The 20,842-nt window shown below is 30.2% G+C and overlaps 3 protein-coding genes across 5 annotated transcripts; all 3 read right to left on the reverse strand.

Moving 5' to 3' along the window:
• Window positions 1-549: 549 nt before the first annotated feature.
• LOC100789247 (mediator of RNA polymerase II transcription subunit 28) lies at window positions 550-3,259 on the reverse strand. 2 transcript variants are annotated; one of them, XM_003531341.5, is made up of 4 exons: window positions 3,135-3,259; window positions 2,060-2,255; window positions 1,051-1,163; window positions 550-974 (listed from the first exon to the last, which is right to left on the reverse strand). In XM_003531341.5, exons 2-4 carry the CDS (start codon window positions 2,235-2,237, stop codon window positions 840-842), a joined length of 426 nt encoding a protein of 141 aa, XP_003531389.1. In that variant the 5' UTR covers window positions 2,238-2,255; window positions 3,135-3,259; the 3' UTR covers window positions 550-839. The 2 variants fall into 2 exon arrangements, with proteins under 2 accessions (XP_003531389.1, XP_040874104.1); XM_041018170.1 differs by having other exon boundaries at window positions 2,060-2,872; window positions 3,135-3,223.
• A 1,772-nt stretch (window positions 3,260-5,031) lies between these two features.
• On the reverse strand, window positions 5,032-10,363 carry LOC100789780 (UDP-rhamnose/UDP-galactose transporter 4). 2 transcript variants are annotated; one of them, XM_006585252.4, is made up of 6 exons: window positions 9,764-10,363; window positions 8,579-8,747; window positions 7,554-7,738; window positions 7,244-7,444; window positions 6,690-6,851; window positions 5,032-5,593 (listed from the first exon to the last, which is right to left on the reverse strand). In XM_006585252.4, exons 2-6 carry the CDS (start codon window positions 8,706-8,708, stop codon window positions 5,261-5,263), a joined length of 1,011 nt encoding a protein of 336 aa, XP_006585315.1. In that variant the 5' UTR covers window positions 8,709-8,747; window positions 9,764-10,363; the 3' UTR covers window positions 5,032-5,260. The 2 variants fall into 2 exon arrangements, with proteins under 2 accessions (XP_006585315.1, XP_040874105.1); XM_041018171.1 differs by lacking the exon at window positions 9,764-10,363 and adding an exon at window positions 9,382-9,404.
• Window positions 10,364-14,715: 4,352 nt separating this feature from the next.
• LOC100790315 (small nuclear ribonucleoprotein SmD3b) lies at window positions 14,716-16,981 on the reverse strand. Its single transcript, XM_003531343.5, has 5 exons — window positions 16,728-16,981; window positions 15,429-15,481; window positions 15,187-15,253; window positions 15,045-15,101; window positions 14,716-14,908 (listed from the first exon to the last, which is right to left on the reverse strand). Exons 1-5 carry the CDS (start codon window positions 16,884-16,886, stop codon window positions 14,849-14,851), a joined length of 396 nt encoding a protein of 131 aa, XP_003531391.1. The 5' UTR covers window positions 16,887-16,981; the 3' UTR covers window positions 14,716-14,848.
• Between the last annotated feature and the right edge of the window lie 3,861 nt (window positions 16,982-20,842).

Here is a 20,842-nt window from a genome sequence, read left to right on the forward strand (position 1 = left end):
AATAATTATGTATAATTTAAAAAAAATTAAAAATCAACAAACTTTTATTATAATTTATAGTTTGATGTTATTACATATATTAATAGACATTCATATTTTATTATGAAAAATTTATTAAAAAATAATTAAATAAATAGTATTTGATTAAACAAAAACAACAATTTTCTTATTGTTTTACAGTATTTTTTTTGTTTTAATAACATTTATTCAACAGTTAATAATCAAAGGATTAATTTGTTTTGATAGTTGAAAAGTAAGGAAAATTCGCCAAAACAATAAAAGTTCACTTCCATTGATAATATTTTATACATGTATCAACCGTTGATGAAATTTAAAAATTATACAACGAAAACAGACACTTACCGATGTAATATAACTTTTCCAAAATTTTATCGCAATCATTATAAATTTTTCAAAATTATAATAATTAATCACAATCTATTATTAACGTCCAAATATATTTATCATACTTTTTACACTTTTGGGGACTAAATTTTCTATTTTCATATTTCAGGGACGCATTTATCAGCAAAGTGGAAAGACAAAAAGTCAAAAAAATATTATATAACAAATATGCTCATATCCTGACAATTAGAGATGATCACATTGACAATCATTTTAGTGATAAATTTGTTCTTCTATACCACGTAAGCTATTTATTAACCGTGACAGACAAAAGTTAACGATCGAATATATTTGTGGCACTTTTTACACTTTAGGAGACTCAATTTTGTATTTTCATCTTTTAAGGACGCATTTGTTAGTGAATTACATATTCAAGGATAAAAGTGACTATTTATCCTTGAATATTTAAAGTGCAGATGAGCCCAGACATAAGGCTAAACCCTATCCAACTCAATCTTGTGTTTGTCCAACTGATCTTTCAACTCTTTCTTCCACTCCTGAATTAAATTTTCTTGCTTTTTTATCAGCTCATTTTTTTTGTTAAGCTCCTCTTCCATGAGAGCAACCTCCTGCATAAATAAGACATACAGCATTAGTTTAGATGAATAACTGATGGAAAAAACACTTCATAGGGTACTGCCATACCTTTCTAAGCATTTCAAGTTTTGTTGGCTTATCCTCTCGTTGCAGGCTGATAAAATAAAGCTGAAGCTTCTTGGCAGCCTCCATAAAATCTCTTGCATACCTATCCACATCAACTGAAAAAAAAGAAATACCAAAGCGAGGAAAGTTCAGTTGGCATTTATTTACACCTTACTAAGGTTCCTATGGATGAGAAAAATGGACATAGATTAAAGTTGAACTTCATCCAAAGATCAGACAAGAGTTAATGGCATTTTCAGTTTTCACTCATTTCTAGGATTATCGAGCTCATTTCTAAGAAAATACTAAGATTGAATCAGCCAGTGATTATTGATGTAAACATAGTTCTTCACAAATTTACTTATCAACTGCAAAATCATCTATACGAACATTTTACCACCCTTCTTCGCTTCCCTCCCCAGTCCCCACCTTCCTGCCCTAGATAATCAATGTGCACATAGTTTCACATTGAATAATCTATCACAACTGAATTTCACAAGGGGGGAATTATTACAAGGATGTTCAGCCTCAAATGTCTAGTAAATTACTTGGACAGGTTAACCTAATACATGGCATATCATATTCATCCCCTCATCACATAAAAGGTCTCAAGTTAATAACATGTAGAGACTATACAGGAACAGAAATTATGATTCCTGCCAATTTGAGGGTATATGTATCATCATATGTACCAGTACCAATGCATGGAGCTTTAAAGTTCCATATAACCAAAAATCAACAACTACTTAACAATAAAATGACTTGAAAACATTTATGATAAGAGAATAAACATATAACGGACAAGACTATATATGTATGTAGAAAAAACTCTTAACTGTAATTCCTAAAAGCTTTGATTGATACAAGATCAGAATGTCAGATAATTAAATAAAGTTTCAAAGGCCTTCAGTGCTCATGGTTGATTCATAGTTATTGATCTCAAATAGCAGAGCATAGTGGCCAGTTTTGAAAACACAAAAATAAAAAACTTGAAATACTTGCAGTTACTCACTTTGATGTGAAGGGTGGGGGGAACGGTCTATTGCTTGAAGTTCTCTGGCTGGCAAACAGGGAAGCAAAGCAGCCTCCAAAGCCATAACACACGAAACCATATCATCTTTTGAGGGAGGAGAAGATGGAAGTTGTGCATCACCCGTGTGCTGTTGGTCAACTACTAGCCTATCACCCATAATATATTCCTTTTCAGCCTGTCAGGGGAGAATGATAGGATTAACAAAAATTCTCCAGTAGCCTATTATACACTAAATTGCATGAAATAGCATAAAATAAAATGAGCACTTGATAAGGCTTCATTTCCCATGCCAAAAAATTTTTGAAAAAAAAAAAGTTTCATCAAGAAAATCTGTGTTTTTCATCTTAAAAAATTCTTGTGTTTAGTCTGTGGAATTTTTTCATTGGTTATATAAATACATGAGATTAACACATAATTAATAAATAAATAATTTACTGGGTAAAATTCAGTTAGCCCATTGTGGTTCGTGGCATAAAATTTGATACACTTCCCCTCCCTGTGTTTTTCTGAGATTTTTTATTGGCAAATGTCAGTTGTTAATTTGTTAGTGGGAGAGATTCGAATCCACGACCTCTTCCTCCCCCTTCTTCCTTTCAACCACGAAGTGAACCTTATAACTTGTGTTTTCTTTTTTTTGCGTAACACTATTTTCAATTTCCATCCATTTTTTAATAAAGAGATATAAAAACATATTAAAAAACTAAAAGAAAAATCTCCCTGTGGCAGTATGACTCGTGATTCTCTTTTTCTTTCTCTTTCACTCCCACAAGCCAGGTGAGAATAATCATGTTTCTGAAAAAGCTCAACATCGAATGAACATGAAGAATGCTACTCTCAACAAGCATCAATGGTGGAAAAAAAAAGTCCAATTAACTAATTCAGTGACAAAACAAGGAAATGAAAATCGTGGCACTAAATAAACCAAAGTTAGACCCATAGCAACAAAACCTATATTAGTTGAAATTTGAAAACGTAATTTCAGGCGGATCTAAGAGTAACAAAAGCAACATAACAGATTAAACATATTCGAGAGGAATGAGATTGGGAAACTCACCTGGGCGACAGAGAAGATGGCGCGCGTGAGTGAAGAGGAGCGAAGAGACGATAGATTTGGGTTTTCTGATTTGTTTTTGAAAACCTAATTTGACTTTGAAAAAACGTTACAACATTCATCACTTTAAATTAATAAATTGAAATAAAAAGGAATTTTAATACATTTTCGGAAAGTTGGCAATCAGGAAATTAAAATTGAAAAGTTTTTATTGAAAAACATAATGTTTAATGATATTATATTCTTTTTGAAAAAAATTATTGTTTTTTAATCATCATCTTACGAATAATAAATAACAAAATTCATTTTTATGAACGGTTTATTTTTTTATCCGTAACTAACAGTTTATTTTAGATTTGTCTATCAATTTTTAGTTAACTTTTTGTTATAAAAATTAAGCAAAACAAGGGGATTCAAATTTAATTGTTAACCATATTTATTTTAAATTCGCAATCTCAAGATTAAAATATTTATGCTAAAAATAAATTAAAATAGAAATGATTTTCTCCATCCATGAGTAATTGGTAAAATATTAAAATAATTTACCTACACTAAAAATATACTTTGAAATTAGTTAAAATTCACTTCATCTTCTAAATTTAATGGTTAAGCAAACTAATATTTGATTCTCTAACTTTTATTCAGTTGTGATCTTTTTATCCAATATTTCAAAAATTAGATCGACCCGGTCGGTAGGATCACAACTTGGTGGCCGGATCGAGTGGAATCAAGTCATACACGTTTGATCGATTATGCTTTTGACCCGACCCGACCGATTTGCGATCAAACTTGTAACCTATGGACCCTTAATTTTTTATTTTTTTTTCTTGTCCTTGCATCTTGAAACAGCGTCATTTCAAGCCATTTTAGAAACCTCGTGAGTCCCGGCCTCTCCTGAGTCTCCTTCCTCCAACAATCTCGCGGCGCCTCTGTCTCTCTCTCGGTCCCTCCAAGTCCAATGAGTCTGCGCCTCCGCTCGCCACCTCTATGTCGTTGTGCTACGCCATCGAGGTCACCCTCACAACCTCACCTTCTACCTCTGCCTCAGTGAGTCTTCCCCGCCGCTGCGCCATCGTTCCTCAGCAACTTCGGGTCGTCCTTGCACAACGCCGTCGAGGTTGCCCTCACGGCCTCAGCTTCTACTTCTGCTTTAGCGAGTCTTCCCCTCCGCTACCGCTGCGCCGTCGTGCCACACCAACGTCGGGTCATCTTTGCACGACACCGTCGAGGTCGCCCTCACCCTCACCCTCACCCTCTACCTCTCCATTCTCGAACAAGGTATGAATGACCGTGTGATGCTATTTTATTCTTAGTAATTTCTTAATTAGTGATCTATGTAATCATGTATTGATTTGTTTCGAAATTGTATTGATTGGTTAGATTGCATTGTTAATTTGATACTTCTGTATTGATCCTTGTGACTGGTAGACTACATTCAGTGCATTGGTATTTGCCTATTTGGTACTTTGGTATTGATTTGTTTTGATGGATCATGAGGGTCAATTAGTGATCTACTGGTTCGACCACTGATCTAGTGACCCAGTGCCATGATCGGATCAGTCACCGGACCGGTTTTTAAAGCTATGCTTTTATCTCTTTTTCAAATAAAGAAATGAGAACCGGTACTATAATATCATTCTACTCATATTCAGAAAAAAAAAAAAAATCATTCTACTCATTGTCATTCGTATTTGAAAGTGAGTTTATTATATGCACGACTCAGTGTTGGCAAACTTGATTTTTAATGAGGAAATTGGTTTTGATTAAACTAATGTGATTTATATACCTTTTATGCAAATTCTTTGAAGGACTACAAATTAATTTTCATTTTCCATTGCGTAGGACACACAAATTTTCAGTTTTGTAAACCCTGTAAGCAGAGAGAGAGAAGGAGAGGGTGTGTGGAAAAATCCAAATTCTTTTCTTTTTTATCTTTAACGGGAGTTGAAACCATTGGATGTATCCTCCCTCAACTCAGTAACACAAAGCACAGATATATGACCATGTATCTATCAGTAATTGGGAAATTCCTTCTACTTTTTAAGAAAATGAATCAGCTGTCCTAGAGGGCACCTGATTTTCCTGTGCAATTCACCATAGAAGTTTCACCACTTTATTTACATCAACTTCTATATTTCTTGATCCATTTCAGAGGATACTGGTAGTACATTATACTCTTGTGTCTTGGGGGTATGGTTAAGGGGTAAGCTAAGACGTTCCTTCCCTCCTGGCTTAGAAGATGCATTGCCATACCATATCATTCCCGCTATTGCAATGGTCATGCCCAGAATCACTTGTAAATTGACACCTTCTTTTCTGAAGAAAACGAAACCTAAGGCCAGTACCAGAATAGTCTTCATGTGTCCAAGGACTTGGAAAGATACAGCTGTGAACCTGCCAATGCAGATGAACTGGCTGAGGTTTGTCCCTACTGCGATGGTGCAGGAGATAATGATGAACAACTGCAAACAGAATAAGAAGATTAGTTTAATAATACTATTGACAAGTCAACATTAGGCAAATGCCAATGCTTATGGAATTCAAAATAAAAAAAATTCATTAAAAAATGTCATTAATACACTTCTATTATGATTTTCAATGCATTTCCAACATAAATTCCAATAAAAACTTTCAATTTTGAATACTTTAATCAGTGCCCTTAGGACACTAGTTAGCAAGACCCTTAACATAAATGCCTCTCTTTTTTCCCTAGGAAAATATCACTGTCTTTTTTGAGATAGAATGTAGGATTTGGCAAACGTAGTCCTCAACAAATAATTTGTGGGTAAAATATAATTCTAGTCTTTCTAAATATAGTTAAATTTGATTTAAATCCTATAGCAAAAAAGTCAAGCTACCACAAAGTTTATGAATATGAATACAAAGAAGAGCTGAATTTAGGTCCCAAAAATAAAAAGAGTTGTATGCAACTATGCATGCATGTTACCGGTATGCAGATGAAGAGTAGAATTACGTCATGGATAATTATGCATCTGTCAATGTGTCTTTTACAACATTGTGTAGATAGACACATTGACAATTATATTTTGATTATCTAGATTTGTCTCATTAATAAATCAAAGAGACTATCATTTCATGTTCTTAAATTTTTTTGAGGATTAGGGAATGTTTCAAGCAGTGCAAGGTTAGCACAAAATAAGAGAATTATACGTAACTTTTCAGGATCTTGATTTTCTACTCTAAACATTCTGGAAGAATAGGAACAGATATGTGCACAAGATTTATGGAACCAAATGACTGGATCTTTATGTAATCATTGTACCTCTGGTACTTGGTTATATATATATATATATATATATATATATATTTATCTGTGCTGACCAAAAAAAAAATATACTAATAGTACTGGAAAATTATGGTTGAACTAAACATATGCTACAGTGATTAGAAACTCAGAAAGACATGAAGGAATTGTAGTATTTGGCACTGGTGTTTGGCAGAGCAAATGACACCCAGTCATGTAACAACACAGACATAAAATCCACGGTATTTGGCAAAATTAAATAAAGCATGTAATTCCACAAAAGAGAAACTTACAGTGGATGTGAAACCATAGTTGTAGGCGTCAACTCGTTTTTTTGTCAGCCAATAGTCCAAAAAGGGACCTACTAGTAGTAAACTTGCTGCCTGTACTGGTGCAGTGTGGCCCAACAAGTTAAACGATCCAAGAGAATACTTCCTCTGAAGAAAATGCACATACTGCACAAAATAGAAGTATGATATCATCTAAGAAAAATCTAGATCAAGACACCCAAATAAAACAGTAGGAATTACAATTGGAATGATCTGACATAAGTTACAAAATTCCACCCAAAATATGTATCTAAAATCAATGATCAAAACCCAACTTTACCAAGAAAAATTGCTGCAGCCTGCAGGATTCCCATTTTGGCTGTTTTAGATATATAATAAGATGAGATGAATAAATTCTAATCTGCATGAATGTTAACAAGAAGCATTTTTGCATCTGAAAGTGCACATTCATCCATTCTAGAACTACCTTTATGACAATAAATTCAATTTTGATCTACTGCAATCTCCCAATTAAGATTGAGAGTGGATATGGATGGTGTTAGTAGTAAGGTACTTACATACTGCTGTAGTGAGGTGCTCCAAACTGCCACTGCAGCAGCTATAAAACCCTTAGCATTGACACTCACATCAGTGACTGTACATACAGCAACGCCAAGGAGAACTAGAGAAATGCTAAGTTTTGTGTCCCTTGAATATCGCACATTGTCCAAGATAACTTCCAGGAAACAAGATACTGGAATCATACTCAGCTTAGCAATCTGAAGTTTTCATTTCAAAGGAAGGAAACAGTATAAATACCTATCTTTGTCACTGGCAGTGTTAAAACTTGATACTTTCAAAGATAAAAAAAAAAAATATAGTTGTTACCTGATAGAAACCGACAGAGTTCCACATCAAACTCACATTCATGCCGACAATAGAGAAATTTGCAAATAAGACAAATTTGATAAGATCAGGTAAGGGAAGGTGGGAGGTTTGGATATATCCCAGCCACTTAAGAAAGACTGTCAGCAAGGTTGTTGTGGCAAAATGCAGACCAGTTAACGTTGTAGCTGCATAATGGTATATGATTTACGATGTTAGAACTCGGGAGTAGTGCAGAAGCTCAAAACTAATCTATTACCTGGAATCAGAGAAACCATAAAATTACATTCTTCTTTGATTAACTAGTTATACAAGAGACTCAAATCAATTATCGAGAGTTATTCTCAGCACTTGCCGATTGTAACTCCGGGATATATATAACCAACAATACTCATCAATCTGAATACTAAAATCTTGCAAATAAGATGTTTAAAATAGTTTTCCGGGTGAAAACTTTGAATGCCTATCTTAAACACAACAATAAATACTTTTGGCTACAAGTGTCTTCTTCCCGTGCCCTCTGAAGTTTAGAAAACTGGTAGCTTTTTTAATACCGCATCAATTTAAGTGAATATTGTAATTGGTCCAGTTTGGATTAGCTTTTTCAGCTTATAAGTACTTGTTGATAAATTTATCCAAACTAGTTCTAGTTATGCTTTATCTATGAGTCGCAAATACAAAATGTTTGTGAGGACTGTACAGCCTCCGCATCTCATCTTAAATCATAACATAAATCATTACCCTTCCTCATTTTTTTCATTGTATCCCTCTTTCTATCATAGGTAGTATTGTTGTCTATAAACAACATCGCTGATACCATGCTCGACCCCAAGTCAACTACCACCCTTATTCCCTTATATATTAAATAATTGTTTCAAATCCTAGGAACAAGTTTATGCTGCACACGAGCACTAAAAGACGAACTAAACGAATGCATTGCAACTCAAAGCAGTGAACATTGCACATTGAAAATAAAATGAAAGTGGAGTAAATTATCAAGGATGAGAAAGGGTCAAGAAACTCTATACCAAAGCTGAAACCATATGTAGCCATGAGGGCTTTATTCACAAGGATTATTCCGACAGATGTGACTATATTGAACATCCATGATGCCACATCAAGTGCAGTCTTCCTATCGCCCTTGGTTGCTGAAGACATGTTCAATGTATCACTAATTTCGAAATCCAATGGCTTTATCTGCATGCAAAGACATGTCATCAAAAGCAGCAAAGATTCCAATGAAAGAAGTTAAACTCCCATACTGATACTATTTTAAAAAAATAAGAAAAAGAATATATATATATATATATATATATATATATATATATGTGTGTGTGTGTGTGTGTGTGTGTGTGTGTGTGTGTGTGTGTGTGTGTGTGTGTGTGTGTGTGTGTGAGAGAGAGAGAGAGAGAGAGAGAGAGAGAGAGAAAGGAGAAACCCTGTCTAAATTTAGGCTGGCTTTGTTTATTATTTTCAAAAACAGTTATCTATTTTCTAAAATTTTGTTTGTTTCCTTGTCATATTTGAACTTGTTTGTTTCATGAGCACATTTGTGTTTTCTAAAAATTTGTCTCTTGTGCACACTTGAACAGAACACTCAGAGAAGATTATGAGAAAATATTTCCCAGTTGCTTCTGTTTTTTTGGTTCTTAAAACACATATTTCGGAAATAATCTTAAAAAATTCAAAGAATTAGAACGAGAAATTGATTTTTGAGTAGTGTCAGAGCAAGTCTATGAACAAAAACAATTGATATTAGGTATAAAACATACAGGGAGAGAGTGAGAAAGAAAGAGAAATCTTATGTAGATTACAAGGACCGGGAATGAACCTTGAAGCTGAGTTTGCCATAAAATCCAACATTCTCAAACTAAAAACACAGAATAAAAGTAACTTAAAACAAAGAAACCAAATAATGGTAGTAAGAAAATGAAATCAAAGCCGAATAGCAAAATCCTCATTAGATTCATTACTCCTTTCTATTCATAGCAAATCACAATTGTAGTTCAATTCCGAGGAACAGAATCATGAAACTGCAATAATTCCCAACGCAAGATAATATCAACGGCAATTAAGACCAAAACTGAAATAATAATAATAATAACAACAACAACGGTAGTAATAATTAACTTGAAGAAAAAGTCACACTAAACCGAATTCAATGAAGAAACTATAGGAATCACTGAACACAAGAAGGAGAAGCTGGTACTCACCGGAAACGACGTGGTAGGTGGTGAGAGAAGAAGAGGAAGAAAAAGTGAGGAGAGGTTGTGAGAGAAGACAAGTTTATAGAGAGAGAAAAAACAAAGACCAGAGTTCGGTGGTTTTGTTCTTTGCTTCTTCTTTTTCTCTGTTTGTTTGACTCGTTGCGCTTGAATTTAGGGCACTCTGTTTGGCTTTTGTAACGTCCTGCTTCTTCTCTTCAATTAGGGAGAGAAGCAGGAATAGCAGCGTAAACGCAATGTCATGAAGAACAATGGTCAATTTTGTGTATACCACTAACGTTGCATTGCATTTGTACGTGGCAGCAGCAACACAAAGTTTAATATGTTAATCATTCCTGTTCCTGACAATGAAATGAAAAATACTATGTATGTGCATGTTATATGTCCATTGCTGGTGGTGATAGTTTATTGTTACCTTAAATTTAAGGTTAGTTTATGGGGGAATTTTTATGGCATTGTGCTTGTGCTTGCTGGATTGAGCTTTTTATTTTAAGAGTTATTATTATCAGTCTATTTTCATCATTTACTTTTGGCTTAATTGTAAAATTTGTTTTCCTATTTTATCTATTTCATTAAATTGGTCTTTTTTTTTTTTTAATTCACTATGTTAGTCCAAGAGTACTGTTAAATTTGATCAATATTTTCTTAAAAAATAAAAACTTTAAAAATATTTGAGGAAGAACTAAAATCATAGTCTTTGAAGTAAGAAATAAATTCTTTTATCACTATACTTAAGTGTTCATTTAAATGTTTAGTGTAAAATATAATATTAATATAAGTTTTATATAAAAATAGTTCAAAATTCAATTTTTATTCTTTTTTAATTTATTATATTTATATAATTTTATATATTATCTTTTAAAATATAATATAAGATTAATGTCTGCTTTCACATAAATTAGAATATACATATTTATATAAGTTTTATTTTTATTTTATATATTATGTTTATCTTTTAAAATAATGCTTGTGATTTAGTGATAACATTTTTATCTATATTAAAATATTCATGTTATTTGTTGTAATATAGATTAAAAAAATAATGTCAATAAATCACATACATACATAAATATTTTTAAAAATAAAAAATATTATCATTTTATTTAATTATGTATCTTTACTATATAATTTAATTCTTTAAAAAAATTACATACCTAATTGAATGGAGTTAAACATAAATAAAAAGTATTATTATAATAAATACCAATGATATCTTAATGTAGGTAAAAAAAATATAGTTATTAAATTACATAATAAATATTTTAAAAGATAATAAAATACTATTGTTTTATAAAATTATAATTTATATATATATATATATATATATATATATATATATATATTAAAGATAAAATTTATATTATATCTTTACCATATAAAATAAGTTTTAAATAATATGATAAAAACAGATAAGATTATAAAAATATGATATATAAAATAAAAATAAGCCTTATATAATTATACATATTTTAATTTATGTGAAAATAAAATTTAATCTTATATATAATATTTTAAAAAATAATATATAAGATTATAAAAATATAATAAATTAAAAAAGAATAAAATTAAAAGTTTGAATTATTTTTTTATAAAACTTATATTAATATTATATTTTACATCAAATATTCAAATAGTTGCATGAGTGTAATAGTAAAGGAATGTGTCATTCACCCCAAAGATCATAATCCTAATCTTTTCTCAATTAAAATCAGTTCTAAGGACTAAGATAGTAAATATAAGAAGATTCAGATAATAAATTAAAAAATAAGGAGAGAAATTTTGTAATTAATTATTTCTTTTTATGCAAGTTTAGGAGAGACATCACTCGTGGGATAATGCGGGGAGAAAGAAAGATAAAAAAAAATAAAATAATAATGTAGTGTAAAAGAAAAAGGAGGAAGTGTTTTAAAAATTACATTTTTTAAAATTAAATTAGAGATATCATGAGGTTATATTCTTCCTACATAATTGGTGACACACTTGAGCTAAAAACTCAATTTACTTTGATACAAAAGAGTATTTTAATGCAATTTCTCATTGTATTCAAAATTCTTTATTAATGGATAGAATCTGATTTTGTTGTTGTTAAACAAAAAATGGTTCATCATTTTTTTTTCCTTTTTGGGTCTGGCTAATTATCTCTACAATCATATTTCCTCGAGACTCCAAATATAAGCAGCAACAACAAAGATATCCAAATTTAATGGACTGAAAGATAAATATATTTTAACTAATTTAATCTTATTAAATGTCAGTATTCTAAAAATATCATCAAGTTAGTTCAAAATGTAAAAATCATCTCCAAAAATTATGATTTAACTATAATTTAGGAAACATAGATCTTTTAATATGAAATAAAAAGTTTAAATAAATTTAATTAGCATTCTTAATTGGTGTGAAATTAACTATCTTTCTTATATTTTAGTCTGAAAAAAATATATGTGAAATTAAATCAGTGAGTATGTGAATTAATTTATATAAATTGTTCCAACTTCTAACTTAACAAGTAATCAATTATGTCAAATTAAAATTTTAGATTTATAATTGTGTTAGATAATATTTGGAGAGAACTTTATTGTCAACAATAATTCGCCTTCTGACAAAAATATACATGAAATTAATTTTTTTTAGGAGAAAATTAAACTTGGGACTCAAAGAGGGATTAATAAAGTCTTCTTTCGTTACGAACAAACCAAAGAATATTAATCGTATCAGAAACGCAAATAAGTATTTAAATTAACCAGTTTCAATTAAAAACTTCTTTCTGTTATTTTTGGTGTGAGGTTGGGGCCTTGGGAAGTGCACATATAAGGAGTAAGGACAGCTTTTATGTCATTTTCTTTCGATGCCTTTTGAATTTGTCCATGATGTGTTTATTAGCGTCGATGAATTCTTCTGTCATTTTATTTCTTTTTTCTCAAATCAAAGTGGGTTTTCTAATGGTTGTAGAGAATTTTTCAGACAGGTTAAAAAGAAAAGTTACAATGTATCAATCATGCGATCATCTTGATTTTTTATTTATTTTTTATTGCATCAGGCAATGCATGAGTTAAACCCTAGAGAAGATGAAAAATGCCTATTATAAACTATATTTTGATTCAGTTTATTTTATGTGTAAAATTGAAAGAACATCTTCGTATTTTCTCAATTAAATATAGATACGTAAGATAAAATATTAAAGTTTGAAGCATTGAAGTGTTATTTAAAAACTATATTACTCTAGGATAAAATATATCATTTTGAACTGCTGATTTGTTGTCGTTTTGAAGTTTTTTATTTTACATTATATTTTACATTTAACTAAATTTTAACAATTTAATTTTTTAATACCATAACTATAAATTTTAAAATAATAGATTTGATTAAAAAAAATGAGCAAAACCAATCTTATTAAAAATTTAATAGATTTACTAAAACTTGGATATTTATTTAATAAACGAATTCACAACTTCATTTCTACACTTCATCAAACAACAATACAAAAATACAAGATACTTTTTTTTTATCCATACAATTGTAAAAAAAAAATATTTTTTGTCATTTATCGAGACTAATCTCCTTTAAAGATCTAAAACACTCAAATGTGAATTGTCTTCCTCCAATCAAATTTTCTCCACACATATATTATCAAGATTCAAATCTCTCAGTATTGGCTTAAGAGACTCAAATATTTCATGACTGATCAATCACTTGTTGGTACAAAATAGTTATTTAATTCAATGAGGTTAATATTATTTTTAACTTCCTAAACAAAATATAGATTTAAGTATTCTGGATGAAAAAATAACATGATAAGAAAAGAAGATTCAAAGCAAAAATTGGACATTAACAAAGTTAGTGACACTTTATCTCAATGTTATAGTGATTAAAAAAAAATCATTTGTAAGTAATAACAAAATAGGAAAATTAGTGAAACTATTTAGCATCAACCTAAACTAGCTAATTTTGAATTAGCTTTACTCTTGCATCACCGAAGCAAAAACTAACAACAATATATACGATAATGCTTGTCTAGTCGTTGCTACACATGGTAACATGATAATTAATGTTATTAGTGATTTTTACATTTCAAATTGTTACAAAACAACATCAGTCAAATCAAAACCTATAATAGATATTTTGCTCAGTGTCACTAAGACTAACACTAAGTTAGGAATTAATTCAAAAAGGTGAAATAAATTGATGATTAATTAAACATACAAGTAGAGTATACGGGCCACCCACAAATGGTATATGAGCCTTAATATTTTGAGTATGTTTAAATTATGGATTTTTAACCCATCACACTTAACATACGGGTTAACTAAATTTTATTCACGGACTTTATGTGCCCGTGGGCTTTTTATATTCTAATATAAATATATATTATACTAATAAATAAAGCGCATAAATAAAGTAAAAAAAATAAAATCTGAGTATTTTTTATATGATTCAATAGTTGGTAAATGATTATATAATATTTTGATTTAGAATAAAATTATATACCAAGTAAATGTAATGTAAAAAATACTTAGATAGCTTAAGTGCAAATTATGTTACTATTTTGAGCAAATATTTTTTTATTAGACTATTCACAATTAGTTTTTAAAATATTTAAAATTGGTCAAATTTTATATTTTAAAATTTATTTTTCTTTTTCTTTTAATTTTTTTTTTTTTGTCAAATACGGAGTCCACAAACTATGCAGGTAGGTTCAGACTTAAAATAACTGAACCTGACAGGCTTTGCAGAATGGGCTTCACGGATTAGGAGCTTTGTGGGACTGGCTAATTCACCTGCCCAGCTCTACACACAAGGGTCCTACAAAACAGGTGGGTATGAAGGTGATTTGCTGTTGGCGGTGATATTTGGCAATTACTAGTTCGGCATATTGGAGCTTACTGTTCGATATTGATCGTCCAAGACATGATAGCTCAGTGACCAGGAGAGGGATCAAGTACTATGCATAAAGAGTAATCTGTAATAAAGTCTTGATACGCAATTTCTGTTCGAATTTCTTTCTCACATAAACTTCTACAAAAGAATCTAAACATGTCCAACAGGCAAGGAGAATACAGACTATATAAATGGTGATCACCTCCGCACTGGTGGTACACCCCTTCCAGGCGCAGCTCCACGCCCAGCAGCTTGAGCCTACACAAACAATATGTGGAGTTATACATGTCACATGGTAGGTCCTTCACTAGCAGGATATCAAATAAGCAATTTTTAAGGCTAAATCTATATTAATAAACTAATAATTAAGAATAAATAAAAAGAACATAAGTACCTTTGCTCGCATTGCAACTGCTCTGCCCCTACCAACACCAAGTGATGCACCCTTACCCTTCAAGAGATTCAGAAAGCATAAATTACAAAAGCACACATAAGACAAATATGGAGTACTTGATAACCCGAAAATAAGAAGTTACCTTGATTCTTGCATCCAAACGCTTAAACATAGGAGCATTCTTCAGCATGTCAGGGATGACCATAAACCTGTCAAATTCTTATCAAGTCAAAGCACTGTTCTTACAGAAAAATGCAATCTACAAATACAACCTTATTCAGAATATAAAATTTTAAAGTTACTAAACAACACATGATTGAGGTATACAATCTTACAAGATTGTATATGAAATAAAAAAGTCACTTCGAAACATATGATTCGTACCTGACTTTGCTGCCTCGAATAAACACATGCTCAAGTTGCGATGTTTTGCCATCCTGAAAAAGATTTCGCCAGTATCAGCAACTAATATGAATTACACTGTGTCAACAAATATACTTGAAACTGGAGATATTAAACATCTCTACAACATCTAAAAATTAGCAAAAGCACAATTTCATAAGCTTCTCCTGTATCCAGAGTAATTATATCCCACAAAATATGTAGTGCAAAATGTTAGAATTAATGTCTCATGTGAGAGACATGTGACATATGTAGAGACTAATAAATAAATAATTAATAAATAAAAACTAAATTGTAATTGGGTTATATAAGAAAAGTTTCTAGAGATAAACTGTTACTTGATGGGAGTAGTGGTTATAAATGAATTAATACCCGCTAACGTGAAAAAAAGGTTTTCTTCCTGACAGAAAAGTATTTTCTCTAACCCCTAGCCATCACGAACGTAGAGAGATAGAAAGAATAATCAAGAAAGTGAAATTTTGTTTTTCTCCTCTTCTAAAGAATCAAAGTGCACCATAGAGAAGCCTCCCTATGGAGAAAGATATGCATTGTTTATCTATTATTTGTGAGAATCATATATTTCAATATCTCATTGATTTCCTATAATTGTTAATCTATGAAACCTTCAAAATTTACACAAAACGGAACAGTAGAAAGTGTATCACTCCAAGGTTATCACTTGGACATTTCCCAAACTAATAACGCCTGAACCCTAAATCCAAGTAAAGTCCGTAACAGAGACCAAGGAACAGACATAGTACAAGATGTTGCCTCCCAAGGTCCAATGGATCTTGCATACACAAATGGTCTAAGCCCTAAATCCTTATATCTATTGTTATTCATTCCAAACATCCATGCCCCAACCTCCATTTGTGCATAGTCCTCTCTCAACTACAAAGAAATTCAGCAACAAAGGCATACGACTGCCAATACATTTTTTTTCCTGAAAAGTTGGAACTTCTTATTATTTCCCAAAAGCTTTCAAGTTTATAAAAGCTTCTTTTTTGTGTGTGTGTATCCAAGTGAAATTAATTATCTTAAACCTGCTTTTCAGTAAATTTACCCAAACAAAAAACTGATTCTGATTACAATCTATTCGAACAATATATTAATCTAGTTGTTGCAGGTGTCCCAAACACACCCTACCTTATCTCTAATTCCTGGCCTTAAAACCCAATTCAAAGTTGCATTTCCGAACTTCAAGTCCTCAATTAAATCCTGAACTAAATCATATTTGACGTAAAAAAAAAAAAAGTAGGGATAGAAAGAAGAGAAGGGAACCTTGGCAGTGTAGGTGATGCTCTCGAGTTGACAGTTCCAGTTGTCCTCGCACTCGATCATGCTTCCTCTGTAGAGTTCTCCGCTCTTGAGCTCCACCGTCACCACGTGCCCCGAAGCCTCGTGGAGCAGCTTCACCGGAATTCCCAAACTCCTGCTCATGCTTCTTCTCTCTCAAACGCAAAAACCCTACTACTCCACTATACCCAGATTTGTGTTTCTGACTTTGTGTTTGTATTGTACCCTATTTTCCCAAACCCCTCCACACTATTTTATAATTTATTTTACTCAAACGGCACCCATACGAAAATGGGTACCCGAATCCGACCCCGAGTTATCAAATTTTTTTTTTACTTTTCCAATTTTTTTATTTTTACTTTTCCAAGTTGTTAGTTTGGCTCTTTATTGTTGATTTCAAGATTGAAATAATAAGTAAAGATTTGATTAAAACGTGAGTTATTATAAATTTTTTCATATTTTCTTCAATTTTTACTAATAACTTTTTTTTTATAAATTATAAATATTTGTTGCATGTAACTCATAAGTCATAAATATGTTTGGGTCTTCAATAAAAGATTAAAAAATATTATTATATTTTTATTTTATAAATATTTTTTTGGTTTAATCTTTTACTATTAATTATTTAAAATCAACGGTACGTTAAAAATACTTTTTTATATAATTTATGAAATTAATCGTTATTGTGAAATATGGTTTTCACATGAATGCTTTTTAATATTTGTTAATAAACATTTAGTGAAAATTTGATTTCACAATAGCTAATAAGTTCATTGAATCATAAAATTTCATGTGTATAATAAAAATTTGTTAAAATTCATTTATTTTACTCCCGTTGTTAAACAACAAAAATAATTGTAACTCTTTTTACAAATGAACTCAAGAAAGTGAAAATCTTAATCAAACAATTTATTATATATATAGATGTTCATCGATTCAGATCAATCGATTAATCTGAAAATCTAAACTTAATAAAATAAATTGATTCAAAATTTTCAACTCAATTAAATGTAACCTAAACCTAATCAAACAAACCCAATTATAATAACTGATTTAGGTATTAGATTGGTGCTTTGCAAACTCAAACCAAAAACAAACATGTATCCTATTATTGTTATTTTATTATTTTCCTATCTTTTGACTTAGAGTTAATCAATCCATTACTTCATTTGTAACCTCTACTCCCTTCTTTTTTTACCCAAACTTACATTCACGGTCGCCCTCATTCTGTGACATAACCTCAACTTGCAATAGCTTCAATCATTTTAGGAAGCAAAACTTCACAAAGCTTGTCGTCATTCATATCGCGTGAAGAAGCTCATCATCATACACAAACTACATCATGAAAGTACTAATGTTCGCTATCTTTTCTTCAGTTCTTGTTCATCCCAATTGCTTCCTTATTTGATTATTTATTGCTAATCTGATCCTTATTCAAGTTTTTTTGTTTCTTATTTGATCTTCCTATAATTTGGATTAAGTGTAAAAATTCCTTATTTATTTAGTATTCATTTGTTTCCTGATGTTTGTTCTTGGTGTTGGTAATTGTTGCTTTTTTGAGTATGAAGCTTCCTTTAGGTGAGATTCAACACAAAGTTCCTATTCTATGTTGAGGATTAATGGTGCTTAAAATTAATGTATAAGAGCATCTCAAATATTAAATCTTATTTTCAAATCTTAATTATCTTTGTGGTGGATTCGACTAATTCACATCATTCTTAAAATGTCTTTTATTTTTCACTTTAATAATATATTTTATTTTATGATCTTCAATCATTTTTTTTAGAATATGCAAAAGATTCATCTTTTAATATTTTATATTACTAGTCATTGCTTCTTATGGATGTTGTGGTAAATGAGTAAAAAATAAACTTTTTTTATACGATTGTTGATCTTGATAATTCTTACAAAGAAATTGGATCTCAAAGGAAAAATCTAATAACATTCTCCAATCTTAATAAAATTAAAATCTAGTTGCTATAGATACTCTAAGTTTTCAGTTTCAGTTCATTTTTTCATCATGCACACTAATAAACAAGTAGTAAAAAAATCCAGTGGGTAGGGTATCATTTTTCACAAGGATTAAAGCAACACAATTTATTCAAGAAAAAAAAATACTTCAATTTAATTATTCAACTATCATATCGCATAAGACAGTAAGTTCACACAAATAACATTAATGTAGCTGTAAAAAAAACATTAATGTCGTGTTTATTGTTTTTCAAGGGTTTTAAACAAAAATGGTGAAAGTGATTAGCCATTTTAATACTTTTGGGTCCGTCATCTACATATCTCCTCAAATTCAACATAATCCAAACACGGTTTAGAAGTTCAAAGTTCACTAACGTATATTGAACCTAAATTTTTGACATAAAATCACTTTGATTTCAACTCAAAGTTTACTTTCATAACTCCATTGATGCCAAATCAAGCATTAATTAAAATCAAAATATATAATAACACATATTATGGTGTACTATTCCTAAACTAAGTTTAAGATATGTTAACCACACTCAAATAAGAACACATAAATAATTCCTCGTAAGACACACTTTCAAGATCAATCTCTAGAATAAGTAGGTGCAAGAAGCGTTAAAAACACAGTAATAAATTACTTTAAGCACAAGGAACTGTGTTATATAATGGTTTAAAATAGAAAGAAGTCCCACAAAGATCATCTAACCATAACTACAATGGGAGTTTACTAAATCAACTGGAAGAGCAAATGTACAAGAGATGAATGGTATTGAATGATGGATAAGGAGTATTTGTTTTACCAACTATTGTGTTATTTTTGGAAATACCTGGGGTTCGAATACACATCAATTCACCTGTTTCACTATTATTAGCTACATTTAAATGAGTTTGAGGTTGAATTATATCATTTTTTTGTCCAAAAAATAAAAGTAAAAATATTTTGTGTTAAAAAAATAAATAAAGGCAGTGTTTGTTTTCATCCTAAAGACTTCTTCCTTTTGGTTGTAGTTTATTACCCTAAAATAGTGAATTGAGTTTGTCGAGACATCTTGAATTATGCTATTGAAATAGTCTTTCTTGTTATGTTTTTTTTCCGTATCCCACCTATTTCATAAAATATTGACCTAAAAAATTATCTCACATCTGTTACAAGAGTATACAAAATAATACTAGGTATATTTAATTTCCAAAAAATACATAATCTTACATTTTACTAATATTTTAGTCATAGCAAAGGAGGCGAGGAAAAATTATTCTCATGGAATAGGAATACCTATCCACGAGTAAAATTCATATATATATATATATATATATATATATATATATATATATATATATATATATATATATATATATATATATATATATATACCATCCTATTAACCATCATCTCACTATTCTCTCATATTTCCTTCATGATCCATGCTTAAATTTTTCCAATCTTTCAAATTTTGTTCCTATCCAAATAATGTCTACGCAATTTGATTTATTGTCAATTTTATTCCTATATTTTACAATAATTTTTTCTTTCCTCTTATGCTTCTTTTTTACTAAGCAATTATTGTTTCTCTTTCACTCATCCTAATCGTCAAATACATGCGAAGGGAACGAGAGTTGTAACAAGAGTTTTTATAATAAGGATATTGTAGTATTTATAATGTATATTTTTTAAAAAAACTTAACCAAACACATGTTTTAATCATTCATGGGAAAATAAAAATAATTTCAACTAATTTTAATAATTAATCAAACACATTTTTAAATAATAACTAGAAATAACATTCCCATGTTATGTTATTAAAAAAATATTTTCAAAACTAAACAAATTATTTATCAAACAAACGGATCCATAGTGTTTTTTAGTACTATTAATGCAATATTTATACAAGCATATAAATATTTATTTCTTATACAATATTACACAATTTTGTTATTTAAATAAGGGTTAATAAAAATGAGTTTATAAAACATGTTTTTAAATAAGATTTTTTTTCTAATATAATGTGAGACATTTTTATTAATATATCAAGATTTTTGAAAGTTACATCATAATTTTTTTAAACAAGAAAAATCAAATATGCACTAATATAATATATAGGGATGTATATGATGACGACGACGAT

The sequence above is a fragment of the Glycine max genome, chromosome 8, assembly GCF_000004515.6.
Source record: "Glycine max cultivar Williams 82 chromosome 8, Glycine_max_v4.0, whole genome shotgun sequence".
Classification (NCBI taxonomy): Eukaryota; Viridiplantae; Streptophyta; class Magnoliopsida; order Fabales; family Fabaceae; genus Glycine; species Glycine max.